Source organism: Trichoderma evansii (genome assembly GCF_050947405.1).
Source record: "Trichoderma evansii strain SZMC 28006 chromosome Unknown GGI43scaffold_6, whole genome shotgun sequence".
Lineage (NCBI taxonomy): Eukaryota > Fungi > Ascomycota > Sordariomycetes > Hypocreales > Hypocreaceae > Trichoderma > Trichoderma evansii.
The window spans coordinates 484,903-509,628 of record NW_028145200.1 but is presented as its reverse complement, the minus strand read 5'-3'; the positions used below and the strand labels follow the sequence as shown (position 1 = coordinate 509,628).

Genomic DNA, 24,726 nt, shown 5'->3' with positions numbered 1-24,726 from the left:
CCCACAGCTGCTTTGAATCTAGCTCCAGTGTATGTAGACATGGCCAATATGACAATGCAACCCTATAGCTGCTGGACCCATATGCACAGTGGTTGCAGAATAAAATGCTCTGTCACACAATAGAGATTAGCTTGATAGTATCCAGACCTATCACTGAAGGGTATGCCTCCGGTATCGAACGATAATAGTAGCCAGTCCATAGCACTTGACCGAGAACCGGTTCTACTGTAGCTGATTAGCTGTCACATTCAATTCTATGTCCCCTCACATGCATACACATAGGTAGCTGATCCCTCTCTTTGTAATTGCTGCTATCTGATCTCGTCCTCCATGATAGTTTTTGCCTAAAGCTTATACATAAGTTTAAACACGCAGCAATCGCAATCACAATCAAGGAGCAACGTCCGGCACCTAGGAAATAGCCCCCACGTATAATAGCCATTCGCCAAATCCACACCGCAAATATGCTTATCCACCCATGCACTCATACAAGTTATTTTTATAAGTCTACACTAATTCTCCATGCTCCTGTCAAACGCAAGCCGTAGCTCAGCCGAACGTCGGCATCATGAAAAAGTGTGGATCATGCTAGGCGAAAGTCGGCCAGATTCATAGACGCCGTGTCAGCCCCGAATCCCGGCTTACTGTCAAAACGTCACTAATAAATGCAGGATTCGCCAGTGAATGCAGGATGCGGTCGCTGTGTAAACGAATCCGTGATCCCTTGCTCAAATACAAGAAATTAAAAATCTACGCTGTCTCCGAACTGTGTAAATTCTCTTAAATCATGAGTATGTCATTTTAATCAATAAGCAGAGCCTCTACCAATTACAACAGAGTCCCCCGCCAACCCCAAGGCAGCTTACATCCTTTTACCATCTTTACAATTTTATTTACACAATTGCTATTTAGACTCGATTATCAAAAAGTTAAAAATGCTCAAATACGTCGAACTCACCGCGAGCTGGCTCTTTGCCAACGCCAGAGGCCGCGACGCCAAAACCTTCGTCAAGGGCCCCCAGTTCGCCTCATACCCAGAGCCCACCATCCAAATCACATCTCCAGACTGCGGCGCAAGTCCCGCGACGCTATCGCCAGAGTACATGGCTGGAGGAGATGGTCGCCTTCCCGAGTTGAAGTGGGATTCAGTGCCGGGCGTCAAACAATGGCTGTTAATATGTGAAGATGTTGATGCACCGCTGCCAAACCCCATCTGTCACGGGTAAGTTGGAGTGAGAGTGGAAACTTGCGCAGAAACGCATGAAAGTGGATCCAATGGCTAATTATTATTGTAACTTACAACAGAATGTATCTCGGAATTTCCAAAGATAAGCTATCGGTTACAAACAGCGACTTCAAGCCAGAAGGCGAAAAGTCTACACGATTACACGGCGGCTTTTACTTCGGTGTCGACAACGTCTGGATCCCCCCTCGTCCTCTCCTCAATCATGGCATTCATAGATGTAAGTGCCTTGCTATTCCCTCGCATTAATTACTGTCATTACAAGAATTAAACAGAGTCGGCTAATAACTGAACTTGGCAGATTTCTTCGACATCATCGCTCTAAGTGAGCCGCTAGATGAGAAACTCGCGGCCTCAAAGCCCACTCGAGAAATACTTGCCAAGGAAGTTGAGGGCAAGGTCTTGGGTTGGGGGCGGTGGATTGGCCAGTGCGAAAGAGTATGGAAATAAGCAACGACATCAAATGGGCATTGTCCGGATTGCTTGTTTTCTTTCATCTTGATACTCCCAGCTTTTGTTAGTGCCGCATTGCCATCCAAGGGCTATTTATTCAACAATATATCAATTTATCGACAATCTATAGGCTATTTAAATGCGAATTATTCTTTATTCGATCCGTCCGAAACTCCAAATGTTCAATCCGACTTTGACTCCCTTCTTCACGGGCAAACCAGCATGCCACGTCTCGTCATATCCCCTACCATCAGATGCAAAATTCTCCCAGTAAACAGCATTTCCGGGAACTACCTTAAAAGTCGTGCCCTTTCCATCCGGTTCTTCTTCACCACCAAGCTTCTTCTCTTCTCTTTGGTCATTGCCATCTGCGGCCCCTTTATCCTCGCATTCGATCAACTCGCACCACTTTGGCCTATTACCTTCCGTAATGGCTTCCAACAGTGGGAACTCTGTTCCTCCGCCTTCCAGACCGTCTGCGGCATCAATCCATGCCATAAAGCTACTCACTCTACCCCACCCATCTACATTGCGGCTCCAGTCAAAGTGGTGGCTATAGTGCCCGCCAGCGACATATCGCTGCGTTCGCAGTCGCTCAATCCATAAATCTCGTCGCCAGCCTTGGAAAGCCTTTGCGCGAGCCTCAATGCAGCGAACAATATCCGTTCGTGGCAAAAGAGCAACAGCGGAGTCTCGGATAGTATTGTCACGATGCGTGGAGCTAGAGTCATCAGTGATGGTTGATGGCTCAAAAATAGGTTCGCTGTGTGCATGTAAATATTATCCATTAGCGCTCACCAGAGTTCACATGTAAATTATTAAAGGTCTCAATTAAAATGAAGAGACAAGAAAATCGAAAAACAGCCCATATCTTGGTTTGAGACTTACCTAATCTCAAGCAAATGCTTCCTCTCGCTCTCGTTCAAAAACCCTTCCAGATACACTACCAAAGGCTCCCGACTCAGAATCCGCGCCCCGTACGCGTCAGCCGGGCAATTCAGCACACTCGCATTCAATCCATCTATTGCCAACAGCGATTCATTCAGCTGCGGTCTAGGAGACAGTGGATTCTTCGTACGAGAGATCTGCGGAAAGAAGTACTGGCTTATTGGATTTGCGACGAGGACAAGGATGGCGAATAAGCCGACAATATATGAAAACATCTTTTCACCTTGTCCTCCTGATTGAATCCACCTCCTATTATGCCAGGAGAATCAACAAGAGTGGATCAAGGGGCAAAAGAAAAGTTAAAGAAAGAGCTACAAAAACGGAGAGAATAAGAAAGATTGAATGTCAAATCCTTCTTTGTAGACTCTGGCAACGGTATTTATGTTTCCTAAAGTCATACCATAAACTCGGAAATAACGAATCTATCCTGAGCTCAATGTGGGGACACCTTCAGTTATAGATCGCCTTGTCACCTGACCGCCGTTTATGCACAGTCTCTCGGCATCTGCCTATGCGTTGAAAATCCAAGACACGGAAGTCTTTCGGGATATTAATGGAGACGTTAAATCAAGCTGTAGCCCAGTCCCTCCGCAGATTCCCTATTCAGGATAATGGCTAGCCACCGATTGGCTGCAGCCGGAGTGATCTCTTATCTCTACGTGCATTCTGGTTATCGCAGCAATCTGGCGCTTCTAAAGCTGCTTTGTATAGCATTTTTTTTTTTCATCATATTTTCTATATGTAGATATCTATATATAATGTTCCTTTTCCAAAAAGAGAGGTGATGAGACCAACCGTTGTGATCTGTTCCATCCTAAACGCCCAAATAACATATTTCACAAGAGTAGCGTCTGTCTCACGCCCGGGGTATCGTATCGTACACTGCCCTATCCAAACCGCTATGCACCGAAAAGAGAAATCTTCCCTCGTCCACAGCCGCGTAATTAATCGGCTTCTAAAGTATGCTCAATAATGATTGTTAATTCTCGCACCCAAACGCCGTTCACAATGTTGTAGTGCCACCATTCCAACTATTATCTCCGTTTAGTATCGCCCAGGGATCATCACCATCTCCCGAGAATTGAGCGATTGTTTCTGTTATGTGAGTAAAAAGCCCCTCTTCCGTGCTCTGCCAAATCGGCGTTGCAATACGGCCTTGGAATTGCCGAAGGTCTATCCTATTTTCTTCGGGCGTATTTCCAAGGCCCAGTCCGGGTGAGGTATGGCTGCTACCTGAAAAGGCCTCTGTACAGGCTCCGCGTTGTGCCGGTGATGATTCTGATGAAGTGGTGCGATCCGGAAGTGCAAAGATCGGATCAACCACTTGAACATTCATATCTATCTCCCCTTGAGGCCACAGATTTCCGCAAGCTTGGTTTGCAGAGGTTTCTGCACACCCTCCACTGATGTTGTAGCGGAAGTTGCTAGCCGCCGATGTCCCAGATGTCTTGGAGTTAGCCGGCTCCGGCACAGGGCTTACGGCTACACGCCTCCGCTTATTGCTAACAGGGGCGGCGGAATTTTTTGGCGCCACGTTTCGGGTAACGGCGCCGAGAATAGCATTGAAGCAGTCTGTTGTGTGACGTGCCTCTGGCTGGACGCCTGTTAGAGAGCCAAGTGGTTTGCTCATTCTTAAACCAGTCGGCCGCCTATAGCCCTTGGGCATACCAAGCGGTAGCCTTCCGGGTAACGGTGGTGACATTTCAGTGTGCTTCGAAACCGAGCTTCGGGCTAGTAGGGGGATACTGGATGCCGGGCCACCAAAGAGATCGCGGTATTTTGATAGGGATGGAAGTTTGAGACTTGATGTCAAGCCATTTAGCTCGATATCAAGGCACGCTTGTTGCAGGAAGGCGGTTGTAACCATGTGAACGCGGCCGATGGCCTCCATTGCGTTGATAATAATTTCTAGGTTGGAAATGTCGATGGGAGTCACGCCAGCCACAGGGTCATCCTTGGCCAGGTAAACATATACAGTCGTAGCACAATACAAGGAGAGTGCACAGAGCTGAGTTTTCTGTTTACCGTTGTTAGTTTAAAATTAAAGAGTCAGTCGGAGAAAAAAATACGTACGAAGAATGAGGTGTGATGCGATGTCATTTTGATAATATTGACGATTTCTTCGGCGGCAGCCCTCAGTCTGCATAGGCTGCTCTGCTTAATATTCTCATTAAAACCATACTTCTCCGCGGTCTCAATGGCAGCATGATGTAGGCAGATAATGGAAGCGTGCAAATTCAGATTTGCATGCACCGCAGATGGGTCCCCAATCCTTTGCGGTAGGCGGAATTTCTCGGGTAGAAACATGAAAAGACTCGATAGCTTATTGTCGAGATCGCGATGGCGCTTCCAATACAAGCCGTTTAACAGATCATCGGCGTGGTCAGAAGGTTTTGCCCCGTGAACGTGTCGTAAGATAATCTTGAAGACCTCGCAGATGACAATAGCGCCAGAAAAGCTCTCGAAAGGCGCTCCCGTAAATACTTCTTCTAAAAATACTGTTTTCTCTTCATTCCCCGACACAAATGCCTCTTCGGAAGCTGGCAGGCGCGTCATTACCTAAAACATGTCAGTATTATATATCTCAAAGCAATCGAGCTAATATGGTCTTACATCTTCGGATTTAATCATATTTGCCCAGCCCGTGGCCATGCTTGCATGTGAGTCAATTGCAAATGCGCCCCAAAAAACTCTCCTCCGCTCTTCGAGCTCTGTCCAATTGGCAATTGGGCCGAGCGTAGGGGGGATATCGTCTCCTTCTCTATCAAGCCTATCCAGCCCCAGCATCTGGACAAGTCGAACATAGCGAGAAGCACTCATGGATGCTCTCGTAAATAACATTGTTTTAGCCTCATAGCTGGCAATGATAGCCCATGCTTGAGCGTGATTTACCGTAACAAAATGCTCGCCATCGCTCTGGACATGCCGAGTTAGAGAACATGGCAAATAACTAGGGGAAGAAGTTGACTCACTCTCATCTCATCCGATTCTATGTATTGCCGAGCCCTTTTATAGAAAGCTTCGGCGTACTGATCGTACTTGGGATGTCCGCTGGCAGAATATGCCCAGATTCCGTATTGTAAACACATTGGTGGTTTTCTCGTTGGCGGTCCATAAAATGACTGGTAGTACCGGCCAGAGTGAATAATGGGAAGATAGTGATAGTGCGTCGAAAAGTAGACGTTGTGCCTACAGCTGTTAGCACTTACAATGTCAAGGAGACAAGGAGTGGTAATGTCCAGCTTACAGTTCCTCAATCACCTCGAAGGGAGGCAGCGTCTCAGACATGCCTAGCCCCATTAACTGACCATTCATAAAGGTGCTAGTACCATCATCTTGGCCAGCAAGGGTTGGTATATCAAAAGACATATTTGGATCCGATGCGGTGCTGGCATCCTGGCTAATATTATCAGCGGGGAATGGAAGGTCGCCCAGAGTAATATCAGGTTCGTCCAAAATGATTGCCCCATCGTCATTGCCCCCTCTATTGACCTCTTTGAGGTATTCTTCCACTTGAGCTATGGAGGAATGAGTAAATTTGCATACTATGACGGACTCTTTACGGATATAAAATACCTAATCGAGCTTCCAGCTCCTTGACATTGCGCCGCTTGAAGGTTGGTTTCCTTCGTGACTCAGGATACACACATTCGTTGTTTACTTTGACGCAGCGAGTACAGGCAGGCTTCGTTCGATCACACTTGAGCTTCCTCGCCCTGCATGAAACGCAGGCAAGGGGCTCCGTGCCTTGCATAGACGCTGCGGAGGCGTCGGCCTGGGTCACGGCATCGGTCGACGACATGGCGAGAAAAAGGAGAGTCACATGCGCAGTTGGCAGGCTGTCACAGGGCAGTTCGACGTGGTGAGACACGACAGAAGCCACCAGGGCTTCTATATAGCGCTGGAACCCGAAACAGAACGATTCTTCTCTGGTGCACTCAACTCAGACGAAGTGCAGATACAATATCTGAGAATCGTGACGTGAATATCAACCCAGCTCGCTCTAGAACCTAGCAACCTAGACTCTAGGCTGATTAATGCCCGCGCCGTCTCGGCGCGAAGTCACGTTTTTTAATCCGGGAAGTTTTTGCGCCGAAGTCCGACGTCCGATCGCCCGATTAAACGGTCAATTATCAATCGCCAGCCAATTGAATGTATTAGCTAAGGCCAGTGCCTGGCAGCTTATAAACGCATCTGGCTCTCTTGACTCGGGTTTTGACTTAAACCCGATACCAGCGTGTCAAGCTCTTTAATATCAGCCACCAGCCAGCCACGTTCAGCTTTGATAGCAGCACATTGCTCTGGCTCGCGATTCCGACTGGCCGCTAATATAGAATAACTTCTGACACTTCCTTCTAGCGACGTGTCCAAATCCTCTATCAAAGTGTGTCACACGTGCGCGGCGCCTACGTTCGGCCATGTCGGTTTCTGGTCACAGGCAGCCTCCGGCTTACGTCGCCGTGCTGATAAAGAGCCGTACTGCTCGTACAGCTCGTACGGCGCCGACGGATGCCACCAATGAGCTCGGGCATATACTGTTTTCCTATTCAGTCATCAACCTCCAAGGCTGCGTAGGTAACACGCCATATTAGGTTTAAATAACGCTTACATTTGTTAATTATTATGAAATGGCATAAATAAGCGGCTATTTTAAGCTGGAAAGAGTCACAAGTAGCAGACGTCATAAGGTAAACTTGACCGGGCGTGTGTAGCCCTCAAATGAGTACCTTGCCATTGGTTCATAGAGCGTAGGTGTGAGTTGAAAGAAAAAGAGAGAATTCCTGATTTTCTTTTTTAAGAGGGGCTTACAGAATGCGGCGAGAGGTATGCTTATATATAGACTATGTCTCATCAGAAATAAGGCTGAGGTAAAAATAGCTCATGTTTTGTTTATCCAATGAGAGGATCCCCTGGTATTTACGCAACATTCCAAAATTGTAGAGCTCCTTGCAGTTTCTTGCCTTACATTTTAGGACGAGGACCTATGAATGACCAATCAAGCATACATATCTTTTCACGACGTTTTTAGCCCCCCGCCCCCAGAGCAAACTAAGAAGGTTTTGAATTTTATCACATTGAATGCAGCAGGCTTTCAACGCTAAATGCAATCATAAATGCAATGAATACAGTGATACGGGTGGTATTGACAAGAAAATTCAGAAGTAGAAGAACAGGTTCATAAAAGAAGATAAAATAAAAGGAGAGGGACAAAGAGGAACTGATAATAAAGAGGGGGGAACTCGCTACAATATCTGTTGACTCGTAAAGCTGCGATATTGATCATGAGTACAAAATTTTCTATGACCAAATCTTCTCGGCCGAGCATATTTATTATTTTAGATACCCCAAGAAACTCGTTTCATTGCTACATCTTCTCTTCCGCTTTGCGCCGAGGAAAGGCGAAAATCGAGGAAAGATTGAGCCTCAGTAGCCAGTCATCATCAAGCTTTGTGTGATGATATGTATCACAGGCCGTTGCATAATTAAAGATATTTTCGAAGTTCACAGAAACCATTATGTGATTAATAAAGACCTAAGCTACGTAATTATTAAGCAAATAGTCCAATCGTTATCGCTAAATGATAGTGAGTGATGTCACATCGAGTGATCTTATTCACTTTTGGCGGGAGTTCTTTAGAGTCTTTTTATTGAAGTGGTGCCTTCTTGTTCACTCTCGTCATCAGTGGCTCTCCCCACGCTTCGGGTCTCTTTTTACATCGCCGCCGTTGCTACTACCGACACGCTGCTGAAGCATGCTTGATCCTCCTCTTACCGGGTGCTCAGGGATTTGCCGCCAAACATGAGATTTTCGTCCTTAATGATGATGATGTCAGATCCAGTGTGGTATTGAGGTCAATCTCGCAACCAGACAGATCCGTGGCTAATATATTAGAGATGATGTAGTAAAGTTCTGATGACACTAGAAGCAGATATATCCTGGCGCGTGTACACTACTGCACAGATCTCATGGTGTTTAGTAATGTGCATAATATCGCGAGGTTAATTAATTGAGATGAATAGTTCATGGACAAAATAGCATTCCTTTTCCTTTCATATTGATGTGCTCTCTACGATACGATACCCTTTTTTTTAAATGCCTCGACATTAAGATCCCTGCTTCATAAAACGAAAAATAACAATATTAAGAATGGCGCCTCAATGACTTTGTCTTTCGCGCCCAGGACTCGGCGCATCGTTCGTCCCCATGAAATACCGTTTTTGAAGAGTATAAACGAAGTTGCAGGGTGCCGTGCCGTAGATCAATATCAATGTCTTAGGGTAACATGGTTTATTAATAAACCGGAGAGCTAGAATGTGGCCGGTGTATTATAATTGGGATGTATCGTTGAAACCAGCCCAAAACAGGAATGACATCAACGAATGACTACATTTATTTTCCAGCTAATTGCATTATTGGGTACGAAAAGGTTTGTTCAATCAGGCTACCAATAAAGCATCGCCAGCTGTTTGGCCTGCGGCAAATGCAACGTACTGTATAACATGCAAGGCACAGCATATGCAAAATACGTGACACGCGCTGCATATATTGTAACCTACATATACATTAATCGAGACCGTAGGGGAAATAGTAAAGAATTTGTTATATCCTTCTCATTTATCCAGCAACTAGCACACCCAAGAGGAGATCGTTCCGCAAAAAGCGTATTCGCAAGCACAGCTTAAAATGCATTTTGGCCAGTTATAGGCACGCTGTGTGTCTGGGCTTATTAAGAGCTATTACTTCTTCTCACCTTCTAACTAGCATGTTAATTAATGCCTTTTGAATGTAAGAACATAAACTTCAGATAGCTACTCGTGAGGCAAGCGTACGTCAAGCTTCCATATTGCTCAGGCATCTTAAGATAGCAGCGTGAGATTTAATTTTACTGATCGATTAATCGGCTTAGATAACAAAATTCATGGACTTAGGAGTGATTGGCTATTTCGCATCAACTTCCATTAATTATAACTATGAGTTATACTACAGCTGGCATGTATTGGTTCTTCATCTGTCGTGATATTATATAACAAATCTTGAGATGTTCATACAAGGCCAAAAGAAACCACCAATCGTAAACCTTTTTTGCGCAAATTATTCTATTTATATTAAAGTACGTCATTGAAACCTTTTTCATAACTTGATCAATTGAATCCATGAGCTGTGTATATCGTAAATGAAGCTCGCGCATAGTGGTAAGTGGCAGTCATCTACTCAGTTGCTAACCTTTCCAAGTACATATTTCTGCAAAGTGAGAAATTCATTTCTTTTAGACTACGAGCAATTCAGACTTCACAATATATAAGCTGTAATGTTTGTGCGCTGTTTTAATAGTATATCTCGGTGCAATGACATACAACATTAGCTTATGAATATGCGATGGCACACGTTAGAAGTAATACAGTCACATCAAACTATCAGACTATTCTACACAGTTGCAATATTCACACAGACACCAAACTCCAATATGATATAATAGAAAGAGGAATCGCTAGTTCATAGCGGCAACGATTGGCGCCTTGAGCGAATCAACATATCAATAGAAGGCAGTGATTGAATACGAAGATATATTCACGATACGAGAAAAATGCACAAGTAGCCTTGAAATTCGTATATGGCTAAATGCAATCACTCATATAAAGCAAACAGTTATATATTTCTTATTTCACTTCTTAGCAAGGAGATGTTTCGCACGAGTTATTTCATTTTTAAGTGACTTGTTCCCAGGAATGTATCCTATGAATGAACCGGACATCGACAGCTTTTTTTTATTTATTCCCCCTTTTTACACTCACAAATACATACGATGTGAGCTTTACAACCATACCTTGCATCATTGACTTGGCAGCTCACTCACGACATACGTTGTATGTCGTTTAACGCCTTGAAACCGAATAATTGTTTTGCAAGTCTACTGAGATAGATGAATCTTGAATGCACGAGTCATCTACCTGGCTACTGGTGAAGTACTACTTCATTTTCCATGAGAACCTTTCTGCGAAACTGTTCACGCCTTGGATTCAACGTGCTACCAATCTCCTCGCCCTCATTTCAATAATTGTCCGGTGTCTTGGCGCCTAACTAAACTCCATAAGGGCGTCTTCCATTCTTTCAGCTGCCATCATGAAATTTTCAAATTTCGCAAATGTTACATGCACTAAAATCCAACGCTACATCTATCAAAATTTGAGTGGCCGCTAGAACACCTAAAGTTGCTTCCAGACGGCAAACAGGTTCGTAGGAGAAAAAAAAAACTTCCCTAGCGTCTTTCTAGTAATGGAACGTCAAACTTTTGCCACTGTCAGGAAAAGATTTTGCCACCGGGAATGTCCTTTTCCCCAGTGTGCGGGAAGATGTTCCCGTAAACCTTTCGGGAAGTGTTTCGAGAAACTGGACAAACGCCATGTTGCCTCACGGGTCGCATTGCTCGTATCTCTCAGTTCACGCCCCCTGGAGTTGAGCTGAACGTCAATGATTTTTTAGATCCAACTTTAATACAAAGAAGACAATAATCCTAGGATTAGCTAATGATCGGATAATCCGTCAACCAAAATCGCTGGGTAGATCAGAGACTAGTCCTCCGCATATACGGCGGATAGCGCCTCTCTTGAAGGACACTAAATGTCAAGCTAAGTCGTTCAAACTCCATAGATTAATCTGCTCATTACTAGTTGCACTGCTAGAACAGTGCTAGCAGGAGTGCCAGTAGTGGACGTGTCGACGCTAATGATTGATAGTAATATTGAGGGGCATCCGAGGGGTACCTCTGCTGAGGGGCAAAAAGGGGCTTGCTGCCTGCAAGGCTGATGAAGCAGAGAGTTCATCTCGACACCTGGAGTCCGTCATGCGAGCTAAAGAAGCGTGGCGGGCGGCGACCCACGCTTGATATGAGATATCGGCCGAGGCAGCGTAGCGGTGCCAACTGGTACAGTAGTATAAGAACCCACATCCCGAACAAATCTCGGGGGAATAGTCTAAATGAAGGGTGGGCTCGTGTCATGTCATGTCATGTCAGTCGTACGCGTACTTGGCGTGCAAGCTATCTAAGAACGAAGGCGAAAAAAAGAGATCGTCGAAATCCACCATGTCAAACTTGTACATAGCAGACCAGCCATGCGTAAACTTAGACGCGAGCCGCGATGCAATTTGCACCACTTCCATCGGATATCCCGCTAGCTATAGTATGTAAGTCTCATATCATCTCAAAAGATCTTGCCGAAGAACATACCGAGAAGTCGACACGTACTATTCATCCTTCCAAAACCCACCTTTGGCAATAGTTTAATGGGCCTTCCTCAGCTTCTGCAGAACGACCTGAGGCCTAGACTAGATTGTCGAGTGCTGTTCTCCGCAATAGCCCACTGCCTGCTCATGCTTGTCATGCAAAGTATTCTATCACATTGCTATACCAATACGGAGCACCGCTATCATTAGTATGTATACTACACATACTGCTAGTAGTGGTAGTAGTAGGTATTGTATCAGCAAGGACCCATAGCCCCCACGTTGCACCGTTTAGACGAGCATGGGCGCCCCGGCTTCGGAATCTTTTTTTGGCGTTTTGTTGGTTAAATTTCCGCATGTAGTAAACGAATCATAGGCAACGGGCTCTGATGCCCTCAAAGACGGCAAGGCCATCAGCAGAAACGTGACCAGCGATGGACAGGGCGCAACGATGCACGTTAGAGGACCTGCGATATACAGGCACTTGCTCCGTACCCTGCAGGCAAGCTGCTAGCCATGCTGCTAGCCATGCTGCTAGCCATGCTGCTAGCACCGCTTATGCATGCACAAGTAAGGTAATTCGGCAGTCCCAAGGATGGCAGTAAGTTTTACCGATATCGAGATCACTGCGACTTACCTACATGCAAAAGCGTTAGCGAGATCCGACCAAGGCCAGCCACAAGCCCACCAAACCCACCAGAGCTCTGAGGGCGCGGCAAGAGTTTGCGAGGTCGGTGGCTGAACTGGAGTGGCTCAACTGGGCTTCCGCTGGCACGCTTGTGGCGCTCACGTACGCGGCACCCAATGGCAGCGCCGGAAAGTCAATTCCCGAGCCCAAGCGCCCCGAGCCACAGACCACCGGGCTGGCTGAATGGAGCAAGCCTCATTTCCCAAACCGGTTTCTGCAGAGGGGAGTGGCGACGAGATTGTCGGGCTAGGCCCAGACCAGCATCCAGATTCATGCGGCTGCAGGCGGCGTAGTCAGCATCTCGGACCGCATTATCCAGATTGCCGCGCCAGCTCGGCGAAGCGACCCCCGACGCAGCTGCCAAGACCCCTGGCGGCTCGCTTAGTCAGTCCTGAAGCATCGCGCGGCCGTAAATCTGCCGCCATTGGAGCTGCGCATATTGGATTGGGGATTGGCACGGAGATGCACGACGCTACAGGACTAGAGGGCCGCTGCTTGCGCTGGAAGGGGGGCCTATCCACTGCCTGGATTCAGCTGTCAACAGCAGCTTCCTCATGTTCGCCGAAGCATTTGGCGTATGCCTATCAGTGCCCCTGTCCGTCGCAGGCCAGCACGTGGAATCGCATCCTGCCCTCACCGACGTGGTATTCGGTGACTTTGTGCATAGCTGACGGCCAATCAACCGCTCGGCATACTTACATGCATAACGCCGCGTATGTACAACGTGCATACATGCATAAGCGCTGCGCCCAGAATCCTCTGCAACGCTGCCGGGGCAAACTCTCTCACCAGTGACGCCTCCGCCATCAGCCGCACAGCAACTGGATCGACATCCCCAAAATGCCCACTTACGTTTCCCACTTCCCGGCCCTGCTCGTCCCACACCCGCAGATGTCAAAACCATCCCAGCGCACTAAAGATTGCCGCCCAGTTGGCCGCTCGGGGAACCGGGAGAACCGCCCGTGCGCGCATCTGGACAGGCCGCGCGCAACGTCAAAGAGCTCGGTGGCTCGGTGCTAGCACTGGCTCAGTACTGTATGCACAGGCAGGGAGTTGGCGAGGAGCGGTTTTAGCCTTTCCGGCTTCACACGGTGGCTTTTGTCCTTTGCTGTCTGTTCCTGTACGTCCCTGTACGTTCCTGTACTGTACGTTCCTGTGCCGAGCCTGACGCAGCTTGCTGTCCAGGAGCTGGCGCCCTTGACGCCTCCCAGCCATACACGCAGGGGCGTCAACATGCTGCATCAGATCCAACGAGACAAAACGAGGCGAGGCGAGCCAAGGCCAGGTAAGGCAAGAAAACAGCAAGCGGCTCTTCGGAAGGATGCTGCCATACTAGTGCCAATACAGAGTGCAGCCTGTATGGATGGACGTGCCAGTATATGCTATTTCCAGCAGCGCCTTTTTTTGACACTTTTACCAACTCCCTGGAGCTGCATGACAAGGGGGAGACCCCCCGTAGCATTCTGCTGCGACAGGGATTAGCTAGTCGACAACCACCCATGAGCTCCAAGCACCCCCTGCACCATCACATCAATCACACGCTTTGATGGATTCCATCTCTTCAAGCTTTATTCAGCTCGTCGCGTCATGTCCAGACTGCATGCTAGTCCTACAATGTACACGTACTCGCTCGTACGAGCATCAGACACACTAGCCCAGGTACTCCGTACGAGGGGGCATATGAATACGACTAGCAAGGCTAGGATTCAGCATGCCGTTAATATCCATCACCTCCTATTCGCGCCGCAATGCTCCATAGTTAGTCTATTTCTGCGAGGCGAGTGCTCGCTTCCATCATTTGATATTGACCTCAACCAACAAGTGGATGCGCCACGGCATACTACACATGCCCAAATACCATTCAGGTAGTAGGTATGCATGTAGCATGAGCGGTTGTGATGCTACAAGTACGGAGCTCGGCGTACTGGTACTATCTCGCTTGTCGCTGGCTCGCTTCGCGTGCAGACACTCTGCCGTCTGCCCTGCCCAATAGGCATATGCCGTCACAACGCTACGAGATTCGTTTTCTTCAGTGACATGCCGGGATATGAGAAGGGATGCACTATTCTTTTTATCCCCATGTTTCAGCAGCTAAAGCATTACGGCTATTGGTATTCGTACAAGTGTGCTTCATCGCATAAACCGAATCGAGCCGTAGCACCCATGCATCCTGGCAAGCTTGGATCGCCAACATCAGGCCTTTTGCATGTACAAGCATGGATAGCAGCCCTTCACCCTGGCTATGGTAAGTTCCGGGCATCAAAAAGAGGAGAGGAAAAGGCAGCCCTGTGGCCGGTCAACCATGGCATAGCCCCTGGCTTGCATGGAGAACCTTCCACATCCGTCACCGTTTGCCGCGGTCTCAACCCTTGCGATTCCCGATTCTGGCCTCTCGCTGATGTTTCGTAGCGACGCATATGCATCGCTGTCAGTTGTCCACACAGAGCACGGAGCACAAGTCTTACGAAGTATATGTCAAATGCTCTCGTACGAGCGACCCGTTCGCCTACCGGAATAGCACGTTACATGCCATGGATCACCGAAACATCCCCCTAACCTCACATACAGTTTGTTTTTTGCCTTCTTTCCCTTTTTTACAGAGCCTGCAGCCGTCAGGCCGCGCCCATCAGTCTCGGCCCTCCATCAAAACCATGCAGCGGCCGCGTGCAAAGTATCTCTTACACTACGATTCGCCCACCCTGCTGTCAAACTCTACGTCCCGCATTAGTCCCCCTTTTACGTTCGTTAATCTTTTGGCTACTGCACAAGAAGCTCCAAACAGCAACCAGTAGCCACCGTAATAGTTTTTGTTTGATAATACTATTTTCTCGGCTAAGAGGTTATTTGCCTTTGCCCGGCTTTCGCACTGCTCCCCCTCCTAGGAGGATCGCAATACGAATTCCAAACGTAGTGATGCAGCAGAGAATGTCACTTATACAGCATGCTACACCAAATCATTGCTAGGATCTGCTCAGCTGGGCTTTCTTCCAGCGCAGCCGAAAGGCAAATCGAAGGCTGTGCCAAACCGGATCGCCCAGGGTGAATCTTCTTCCTCCTTCAGGAATCCTAGCCATGGTAGTATTCCTGATCCCTTCATCCTAAGCGGAGTTTCTTCTTGGTCTCTAGGAATTGCCTACTTCGTGGTGAGGCAATATACTAAAATATACCGATAGTACTACATAATCTGCGCCCTAGGTGGTGCCTATGTCGACCGCCGCCACATATCCACCACGTCCCGCAAGCAAAATACATACATAATAGGCATACTAGTGGCTTCTAAATCGTGTAAACTGTGCCGCTTGCACGCCAACTTCTTAATGTGGCAGTGCGTGATAAACGCCCAATTGGTGCGCCTGCATATAAACCGGCGACTTATAGGCCCCAAGCCACAAAACACTCATCTTCAGCTCTCCTTGGCAAAGAGTTGACTTCTGACAGAGGATAAGCAAATTAAATAATTAAAAGTATACATACATACAAAAAGATTTAATAAACAAAAAAAATTTTAAGTTAAAAAAACTTTGCACTACACTAGGCACACGCTTTGTTCCTTTCGATGCCAAGCTCGGGGGCTGAGTCCGCGCCGTACCGGCTTACTCTATCATACGTCAAGTTATTCCCTGGGTTTGCTGACCCTGTTAGTGACCCTTTCGGTATAGCACTATAGTATAAAATAATACTTGGGACCCAGAGGCGCAATCAAGGTTTTTGCCAACACCTCTTTTTCGGCGTATGCTCAACTTAAACTATTTTGGGTACTTTGTTGAGGAAATAGGCTTGATGGGAGGGGTGATCGCCGTGATTTTTGTTTTTTGTTTTTCGCCTCCCCCAAACGCCCTCCTTGCCTCCCATCATAATCATCATCGCCAGCCAAAGAGGAAATCTGGCAGGTTGTGAAAGCCCATCATACACGTCAAACAATTTCACCGAGGCAAACTCTAAAGATGTAATGGCTGCGTGATCTGGTTTAAATGACCGTCATAGTAATTTTTGCTATACTAAACAAAGAGCTCGGCGAATCTACCTTTCCCATTACCCATCGTTTCTCTATCCAGTGTAGTAGTTGTGCAAAAGTATCGCCACAATCGCGCATATACTTCAATACCAAGAAACGCTTCTTTCCCACTTCTAGACAGAATTATATAGTCTTTGGAACCAATTATACCCAGTTATCTTCCTAAACGCCCACTCCCCCCATGAAGTAACCGGAAGTGATAATATGCAAAAAGCCTCCATCGAGACATGAAAACACGCTTCCCCCGATCATTATATAATGTCGTGATGTCATTTCGCTAGACCACTTTCTGTGATTCGTGGCTTCTTTTTTGATTGGTTTTCTGTTTTATTCTTTTTTTTTTTCTTTGTCTTTTGTAGTAGTTTCCCAAAATTAGCTTCACACGCTGCCCCGCTTCATGCTTCCTAGCTGACGATGTCGGAGCATTTCGATGCCCTCGTCGCTTAAGGTTGAGTCGCCATCACTGGCAGCTGGCGAAGTCGCAGAGTCCCTTTCACGGCTAGAAACAGCTCGTCTGCCATTGATGGCATCGGACTCCCGTTGTTGATGGATCATAGCTGGTAGTTGGCGCCTTCTTGCGTTGATGAACCAATTGGATATTTGGTCTTAAAAGGGGTTGTTAGCCTATAGTCTCAAGGTCGGTGTAAAGGGGGCTACAACACTTACTCATTTGAAGCCCAGTTTGACGCATAAGGTCTTGCTTTTCATCCTCTGTAGGATAAGGATGCGATAAATGTGCCGCAAACCACGCACGTAGCTTGTCTGTTGTCTCTTTGGGCAGGTTGCCGCGTCTTTTTCGCTGCTTCGTATCCGCTCCAGCGGTTGCGGATCCCAGGTCCCCAAAGTGGGCCGCATCATGATAATGAGGCATAGAGTATACACTGGATGAGAATGGGGTGCGATCAAATGACCGATTGGGGCTTGAAGGTTGTGACGACTGGTAGTGGTTTTGAGAATGGTACATGGTGTAATCGTGGCTGTAAGCCCGCGAGAGTTCGTGGGGTCTGCTTGGTACCTCATTGTCATAGTTGACGGCTGATTTCAAGCTCGGAAGAGTGACGTTTGGAAGAGCAACCCGAGGAGCGGGAGAAGGTACTTGAACCTCCACTGGGGTAGGAATGCCCATGGTTGTAACGGGTGAAACTGAAGCTGGGGTGTTCCATCTTTCTGAGTCCCTTCTTGATGGGCTTAATCGAGGAGAGGGAGCGACTCGGTGTCTAGGGCCACGATATATCCGTGGAATATGGCTTGATCTTAGCGATTCCTCCTCGACTCCGTCTTGGATTCTTCTCCTTTTAGTCGTGGGTGAAATAACGTAATCGGGTATCAAGAGAGGGGCGATGCTGCCACGTCCGTTGGTCTGTGACATTTCACTGGCATCTGGGTAGGGCAAGTCGATTTCGGGGAACATCTGGTACATATCAGCAAACATGGTTACAAGTCTTGCAGCAGCGAAGAAAGTACCTGTCTGATCGGAGGAAGCTTGAATGACTTCGAATCAGAACGCGAGAGGAAATCATCTGTTGATTGAAAAGCTTCCCAATCGCCATGGAAGAAGTTATCCCCGCGGGTAACGGTTGGAGTGACAGTCATATTGGATTGTGATGTAGATGAGTAAGGTCTGATGGTATATGATTTTGATTTTCCTTTCTGGGGCGGGCGAGGGTCCATTGAAGGCAACCCTCTATATAGAGGAAGAAGTCAAGTTGTCAGGAGTCAAGTTGTCAGGAGTCAAGTTGTCAGGAGCCAAAGGTAGGGGCAAGAGCTGGATATTATATGTGTGAGCGAGAGGTTGGGTTTGCTAGCTTATACTTTTGTCGATGTCAAAACTTACAGGCAATAGCCCTATTTTGACACGAAGACTAGCCAGGCCAAATAATACCAAATTAACTTTTGGATAAAAGACAACCGGAGTAAAAAGTTTTGATCGACCAAGTATATCGAAAGAGTCTAGGCTTTTGCGTAGATTATATCTCAGAGAAAACCAATGTTGGAATTAAAGATTGCCAGGATTTGTTGTGTTGACGCGGGTAGATGCACCGAACTAAATAGTTTGCCAAAAAGGGGAATTGTTGAGAGCCGCAGATGCAAAAGTATAACGATCACAAAAGAGAAGATGGCGTAGAGGGCGCCGGAAGGTGGGCAGGCCAATATTATAAGTAGTGATGGAAGTAGTATACACCAGGCCAGGTAGCAGTCTTGGCAGCAGAATGGGAATGGAGAAGTATAAAGTGGGCTCACGGAACTTTAAAAAGAGCACGTCGCATCATAGAGTGGTGACATGGAGGGATGGAGAAGAGCAATATAGACGAGCCTCTGCGATAGGAGCGGCAACATGGATTATTAGGCGTGCAACAAAATGAATAGGGATTCGCGACTCAGGCCCCCAAGTGGCGCTGGTCTGACAACTCCAGTCAAGTCAGTGTGCATGTGTGCCAGTTGCGACCAAGAGTCCAGGGACAGCACGGGGTCGCCACGAGCATGGACAGGGAAGTCAAAGGACAAGTGCTAGTGGGCCACGGCTCCACGGGTCCAAAGCCTGTTCTGATGAACCTTCGATTTAGGGAAGCCAGATAGAAAGGCCACAGAAACGCAGGCAAGCGGCTAGTGCGAGTGGATTTAGCCCGAGAGGGTGTCGATGTAAGAATGATCCGGGGGTGTGTGCTGAATGGTATTCTGACATGGCCAGTTACCGTGCAACCTAGACTGCAACCCTTTCGGTCCTGTATGACGGGGTTGGCAGAAGGTTTTTTCGTATAGCAAAGAAATTTTTTACGCGGATGAGGCACAAGATCCTAGTAGTAGAGCTTTTTAAGGTGAGGCGCCCGTAAACGCAGCCGAGTTGGTCCGGCCAGTCTGCCTCATCTTCCAAGACCTGAAAGTGTAACCAGGAACAAAGTATTACAACACAATGGTTGGGAGTCAAACCGAGAGAAAAGCGGTACGTGAGATGGCCAGTGGGTGAGAAAAAGTCCCATCCGAGCCGTCAAGCTGCCATACGGCTCTGATCCGATTACACATACGGAGTAATAGATCTGTTATCATTAGAATACGCAGCTATCATACTAGTCAGATCAATGCTCCGTCGACGTGCAGCAAGCACTAATCTGCCCACGCACGAGTAGATGAAAGAGCTGGCCCGTGCTAAGTCTAGTTCCCATGATAACTGCAGGCAGCAATTTATCCAGGATGCAAGTGTACATCCATTCGTTCCTCCTTGGTCATATACCTTTGCTCGTATACTGATATCGCTGCATGTAATGTACTCGTACATGTGTTTCGTGTTAGTGTAATGAAGAGGCGCTGGCTAGGAGGGCAGAGCAAGGTACTGAGAGTACAAGGTACCAGCGTTTTACCAGCGGTCAAGTGGATATAAGTTCCAGGACGAAGAGAGTGCAAAGCCTGCGTGACGTTCTGCTGAATTGAAAACAATAATGCCGAGTAGCGTCCCGGACATTTGCGGCCTTTAGCCAGGATGTCTCCCTCTGGAATCAATAATAGAAATGCACATCCCGTAAGCGATGGGCTGGCATGCGAGCGGTGTAACTGTTTCGGTGGCCATGTCAGGACATGACATCCTAGGCAAAAGCAAAAAAAAAAAACAGTCCCCATATTACTACCCGATCGCCCAGCGTCAAGGCTGCCCCAAGGGGAACCGCTGAATCTATAGCGGCTGCGATTGTGGGCACTAGCAGCCGAATTTACTATCACGGATAGTGGGGTGGATGGCAAGTGTGCACTTGGAGCAATGAAATGCCGTAGCAATTACTCCGTATAGCGTATATATACGCAGTGCTAGTAGAAGAGAGCAGACAACACTCGGTTCTTTGAACATCATTTCGATGAGAGAGCCTTCTCTATAAATGATCAAAGATAGGGCATTCCATGATGTACCCTTGCATCAGTACCAGCTCTAGTGAAGACCAAATTTTGTCGATTCAGTCTATTGCGCCGAGACCCTCCTCCATATCGGTGGGTTAGCGTTCCAATAATTTTTGGGTAAGGCTTCTGGCGCAACGGGGCGAGAGAGTCATGTCTCTTCTGCTCCAGCTCCGCAGTGCTTGAATGCAAGGTGCGCCGTCGACGCCACAAAGAGAGGCAAGCGGGCGGCATTGTTCGCCGCAGAACTGTCAGTTGCCGATATCATGTCCCATCCCCATACTGCATTCCTGGGGCTGTATAATTTTCTTTCATTCGCTCTTCTTGCTTAGCCTGGCAGCCAACTCCTGAGCAGGCACAGGTCTTGATTCGTTCCCTTGCCACGTCTCCAGCAGACTTTGCTGTAGGCAATCAAGCTGGCGTCTATCGTATTCAGCCAGCCCCGTACACTTGGTATTCCTGCTAGTGGTACGCTTGCACCCCCGGCTGCTGGGGCTATCAGACACGAGGAGAGGTCGTCGTGGTGTCACGACACAATGCACGCTCTTGTGTGAGGCTTGTCTCGCAAGTGATTGGAATTCTGGGTCCACCACCAGGAGCTGTCAAAATCAAAATCTTGTGCAGCCGCGCCTGGCCGCTCCAGCTTGGGCCGTTCAGCCTTCTCGCACTTTGGACACACCCTGTAAGCACCTTGTGCCTGCAAACACAGTGACAGTCCCCAGGGGTACCCGCTCGGCGTGGACTGTACCGCAACGCCAGCCCGGTCCATTCATGCCATCTCTCTGCGTCCTGCCCTGGGCCAGCCGCGTGGTCACTCGTACGAGGTAATTTGAGGACGCCATGCGAAGTGCCTCTGCAACGACCGCCTTCTCAGAGGGCCATGCCCCCCAACCCCCCGTCTGACCCCCTCGCACTCAGCGTTGACAGCGCTAAACTGGATCTTTAGCGGGACGGCTCCAGCGAGGCTCCTGGTCGCTCATACAGAACAAGGAGAGCGGCGATGGGGACCTGGCGATCTCTCAATGTAGGGGCCAGATCGCTCGGCGAGCATGACAGAACGAGGCCTAGACAGGTGGGGATCTTGTCATAACTTACTCTAGCAATGAGCTGACGACGTGCTCGTCATTTGGCCGCACGTTCACTAGCAGGGCGACGAGGGAGGCCTGTTGATGGCCAGGCCTGTCCAAGGCGCAAAGCCGACAAGACGGCAGCTGGCAGAAGATCAATTTTCCGAGCCCTGGACGGTTGGAAATTAAAGTTGGCGCGATGCGATTGGCCAATGTACGGAGCCAGTGCGTAGACCCGTTACCCACGGCTCATAAGGCACTGTACGGGATTCCTCATGAGTACCTGCGGGCTGCCCCGCCAAGCGCGCTTATACGCTGGTACTGCCGAAGCCGCGAGCACAGTGTCGCTTGCCACACCCCGGACCTCTGTGGCTGCCAAAAGCAAAGCTTCAGCCCCTCCATCTCCAACGTCCCCAAAACCCCAAGCCGTAGACAAGATATCGAACAAAGCGCTGCGGGCACAACTACCAGCCTTATCTCTGGCAGTGGCGGCTATCAAAGTTTTTCTCTGACTTCTTACTATCTACTCTGCTAGAGCGTTAATAGTGCTAGCTCGCTTTGCTGTTGACCACGGAGGTTAAAACTGGACGGCGTGCTCATCCAACCCCTCTCTCAATCTATTATGACAGGTTTGGGATCTCTGGAGCGGACTGACTAGGGCCTTTCTCTAACATGATTCGTACGTTTAGGTTCAGGTCTGTATGCACGCCGTACCTATCAAGTCGCCCCGTGCGAGTGCTACGTACTGTAGCATGCCCTGTGCCATCAGAGCAAAATACCAGCACATGTACAGTATGGAGATATGGAGACGGCCAGGCAGCTCTTTTTCCATGCATTCCAAGCTATATGAGCTTGTCGTCGTACGCTGGCAGAATGTGCTCCGTGCTCTGGCATGTGGGGGCTACGTAAATAAGCCCTTTCTCCCAGGTATTTCCGGCTGAATGGTGAGCTTGTTGGTGAGACACCTGCATTCGACCAGGCTCTTCCCGCTGGCCGGGAGACGTCGACGAATATTGCTCCACCATGATCCGACGGCATGCGGGCTGGGATCCAGGCAAGTTGCAGGTGATGGATGGTGAGCTTCATGCCACAATGAGTTCTGGAACCAGGGTCACGACTAGGCGAGCATATTCGTACATGGCATTACTCGTGCGCTCTCGAAGGCGCAAAGTTTCCTAAGCATGATTTACTACATATGTCCCACTACTTGCCATCGCTTAACTAAAGGGACTGGGGTTCAATATTCACTATAATTTGTGGGACTGGAGCCCCTCCGCAGCCGATGCGGCAGTAATTTTCTACGGGGGATTATCAAATACGGTACGAAGTTTGAAATATGGATGCGCCATACTTGTACAGAGCAGGAGAAGGGGCAGCTCCATGGCGCAGAGCTGCCATGCGTATAGTAGCGCACGCCAGATCTCTTGGTCCTACCCAGGCACATCTGTAGGGATTGCAGGGCGCTTTCCCCGTGAATTATTAGTTCGCATCGTGGATTTCAGGCCGAGTCAAGTTTCATATGGAGCTGAAGAGTAGCGCATATTCAAGCAGGAACCCTCTATTTTTATGCGTCGATGCTGATACTCACTAACATAGGCGTGGAGCTGTCTTGATAGCCGCTCAACCACGACAACAGCATTCCCCCCTTTCTTCATTATGCCACTCTGGAACAAATATGGCTACGAAGTACAAGTGCCATCGAATTTGGTGTTTTCAAAACAGACTTCATCGCCAGATCACACACCAAAAATAGCATTTTTGGTTTCGGCTAAACATAAACAAAGCAATAAAGCTTCGAAACTAGCATTGACGCCGTGAAACAATAAAGTTTTACGGAACACAAGCTCGATATCCACCTATATCTGGCGTGCCTGTCGATGACGGAGGCAGCCGTGGTATCCTTCGCACGTAACTGTACATTAACGATTATATGCAGATACGAGAATGACGCCTAATCACCACGATGTATAATTCTTCCCCTACAGTGGAAGGAATGTGGTACTATTGATAGCGGCGTGGCCAAGGCTTCCTCACGACTCGTACGAGTAGTAGTCTGCTGGCTTAACAAAGCCAAGCTGCGTTTCACTTCACCTAACTTGGATCTCAGCTGCCCACATCGACTTCTACGCTATCGGAGATGATTTCCTGAAACAACGCCAGGACTCTGGGATAACTTTCTGATTTGCTCGCGCTTCGCTCTACGCTAAGCCAGTTTTCATTTTAGCATGCCAGTTCATGACTGGCCTGCGGGCGTGTCGTCGTGCTAGAAGGGACATAGTCAGTGGGCCGAAATGGCCGGACGTTGCAGATTGACGTGATGCGCCTAGTATCAGCACACCCCAGAGATCTCCTAATATCGCATGGTGGACACACAGGCTTGTCGGCAACCAATGCCGCTGCCAAAATACCCCGTCTTGCGGCACGTCCCATCGAAAGATATCGAGTCTGGCAGCTTAACATGTTGAGAAATCCAAATCCTTCCACCGTATAGCAGAGCGAGAAAGGCTAATGCGACGGAAATTACTGGACCTGTGCGTACTTGCATTACCACTGGATGCCGATGCCCTTGCTCTGCCACATTAGCCATTTCCCATTTGGCTCATGGCTTCTCCGTAATACTACAGAATTACGCTGCCCTTGATTTGACCATACTTGTACGTATGGGGTGCTCTGTGCGAGGACGCACAAAGTAAAGAATCGGGCGCAGTGCCGGCTTTGAACTGGCAATAACAGGTCTGGTGACAGCAAGGGCAAGCATCCCCTACCCACACTCCCGAAGCAGGGGACCGTGCTTTCGCAAGCCCAACTCAACTTGGAAAAAGACGTTCTGGCCATCGAGCAAGGTACCGACTCCTAGGGACAGGACTCGCAAGGTGGCTGCTGGGATTCGGTAGCTGGCTGCCATACTAGTACGCCACACCCCACGAAGCAGAACTACAGGCTGACCTGACACACGCCTAAGCCTCAGCTGTCATCAATTGACATCCATACAAATGCATAGTGCTACCTCATATGTACGATGATGCTCAAAGCACCTGTATTCCTCAGCCCCTTATGAGCGACTCATTTCGACTTGCAGCTGGAAATGTGATACTGCATATACTACACCGAGGACATTTGTTCCAGCAGCTTTGTTTTTTTTTTTTTATTAAGACGAAGAAAAAATATGAATAAGAGTTGTCTGCTGACAGGTAGCAAACTGGAAACCCC

General features: G+C 48.2%; 4 protein-coding genes across 4 annotated transcripts; 1 reads left to right on the top strand and 3 right to left on the bottom strand.

The window, feature by feature from the left end:
• The first annotated feature begins 676 nt into the window (after positions 1 to 676).
• On the top strand, positions 677 to 1,787 carry GGI43DRAFT_400962 (aspartic peptidase domain-containing protein). Its single transcript, XM_083205510.1, has 4 exons — positions 677 to 791; positions 913 to 1,222; positions 1,306 to 1,463; positions 1,545 to 1,787. Exons 1-4 carry the CDS (start codon positions 788 to 790, stop codon positions 1,691 to 1,693), a joined length of 621 nt encoding a protein of 206 aa, XP_083062052.1. The 5' UTR covers positions 677 to 787; the 3' UTR covers positions 1,694 to 1,787.
• Positions 1,788 to 3,134, bottom strand: GGI43DRAFT_400961 (uncharacterized protein). The gene is made up of 2 exons (XM_083205509.1): positions 2,585 to 3,134; positions 1,788 to 2,459 (listed from the first exon to the last, which is right to left on the bottom strand). The coding sequence occupies exons 1-2, from the start codon at positions 2,857 to 2,859 to the stop codon at positions 1,850 to 1,852; spliced, it is 885 nt and encodes a 294-aa protein (XP_083062051.1). The 5' UTR covers positions 2,860 to 3,134; the 3' UTR covers positions 1,788 to 1,849.
• Positions 3,135 to 3,632: 498 nt separating this feature from the next.
• Positions 3,633 to 6,563, bottom strand: GGI43DRAFT_329682 (uncharacterized protein). Its single transcript, XM_083201952.1, has 6 exons — positions 6,221 to 6,563; positions 5,892 to 6,162; positions 5,617 to 5,833; positions 5,258 to 5,560; positions 4,718 to 5,203; positions 3,633 to 4,661 (listed from the first exon to the last, which is right to left on the bottom strand). Exons 1-6 carry the CDS (start codon positions 6,444 to 6,446, stop codon positions 3,648 to 3,650), a joined length of 2,517 nt encoding a protein of 838 aa, XP_083062050.1. The 5' UTR covers positions 6,447 to 6,563; the 3' UTR covers positions 3,633 to 3,647.
• A 10,385-nt stretch (positions 6,564 to 16,948) lies between these two features.
• Positions 16,949 to 18,163, bottom strand: GGI43DRAFT_382278 (homeobox domain-containing protein; the record flags this gene model as incomplete). Its single annotated transcript, XM_083203227.1, has 3 exons — positions 16,949 to 17,175; positions 17,237 to 17,981; positions 18,035 to 18,163. 3 exons carry the CDS (start codon positions 18,161 to 18,163, stop codon positions 16,949 to 16,951), a joined length of 1,101 nt encoding a protein of 366 aa, XP_083062049.1.
• Between the last annotated feature and the right edge of the window lie 6,563 nt (positions 18,164 to 24,726).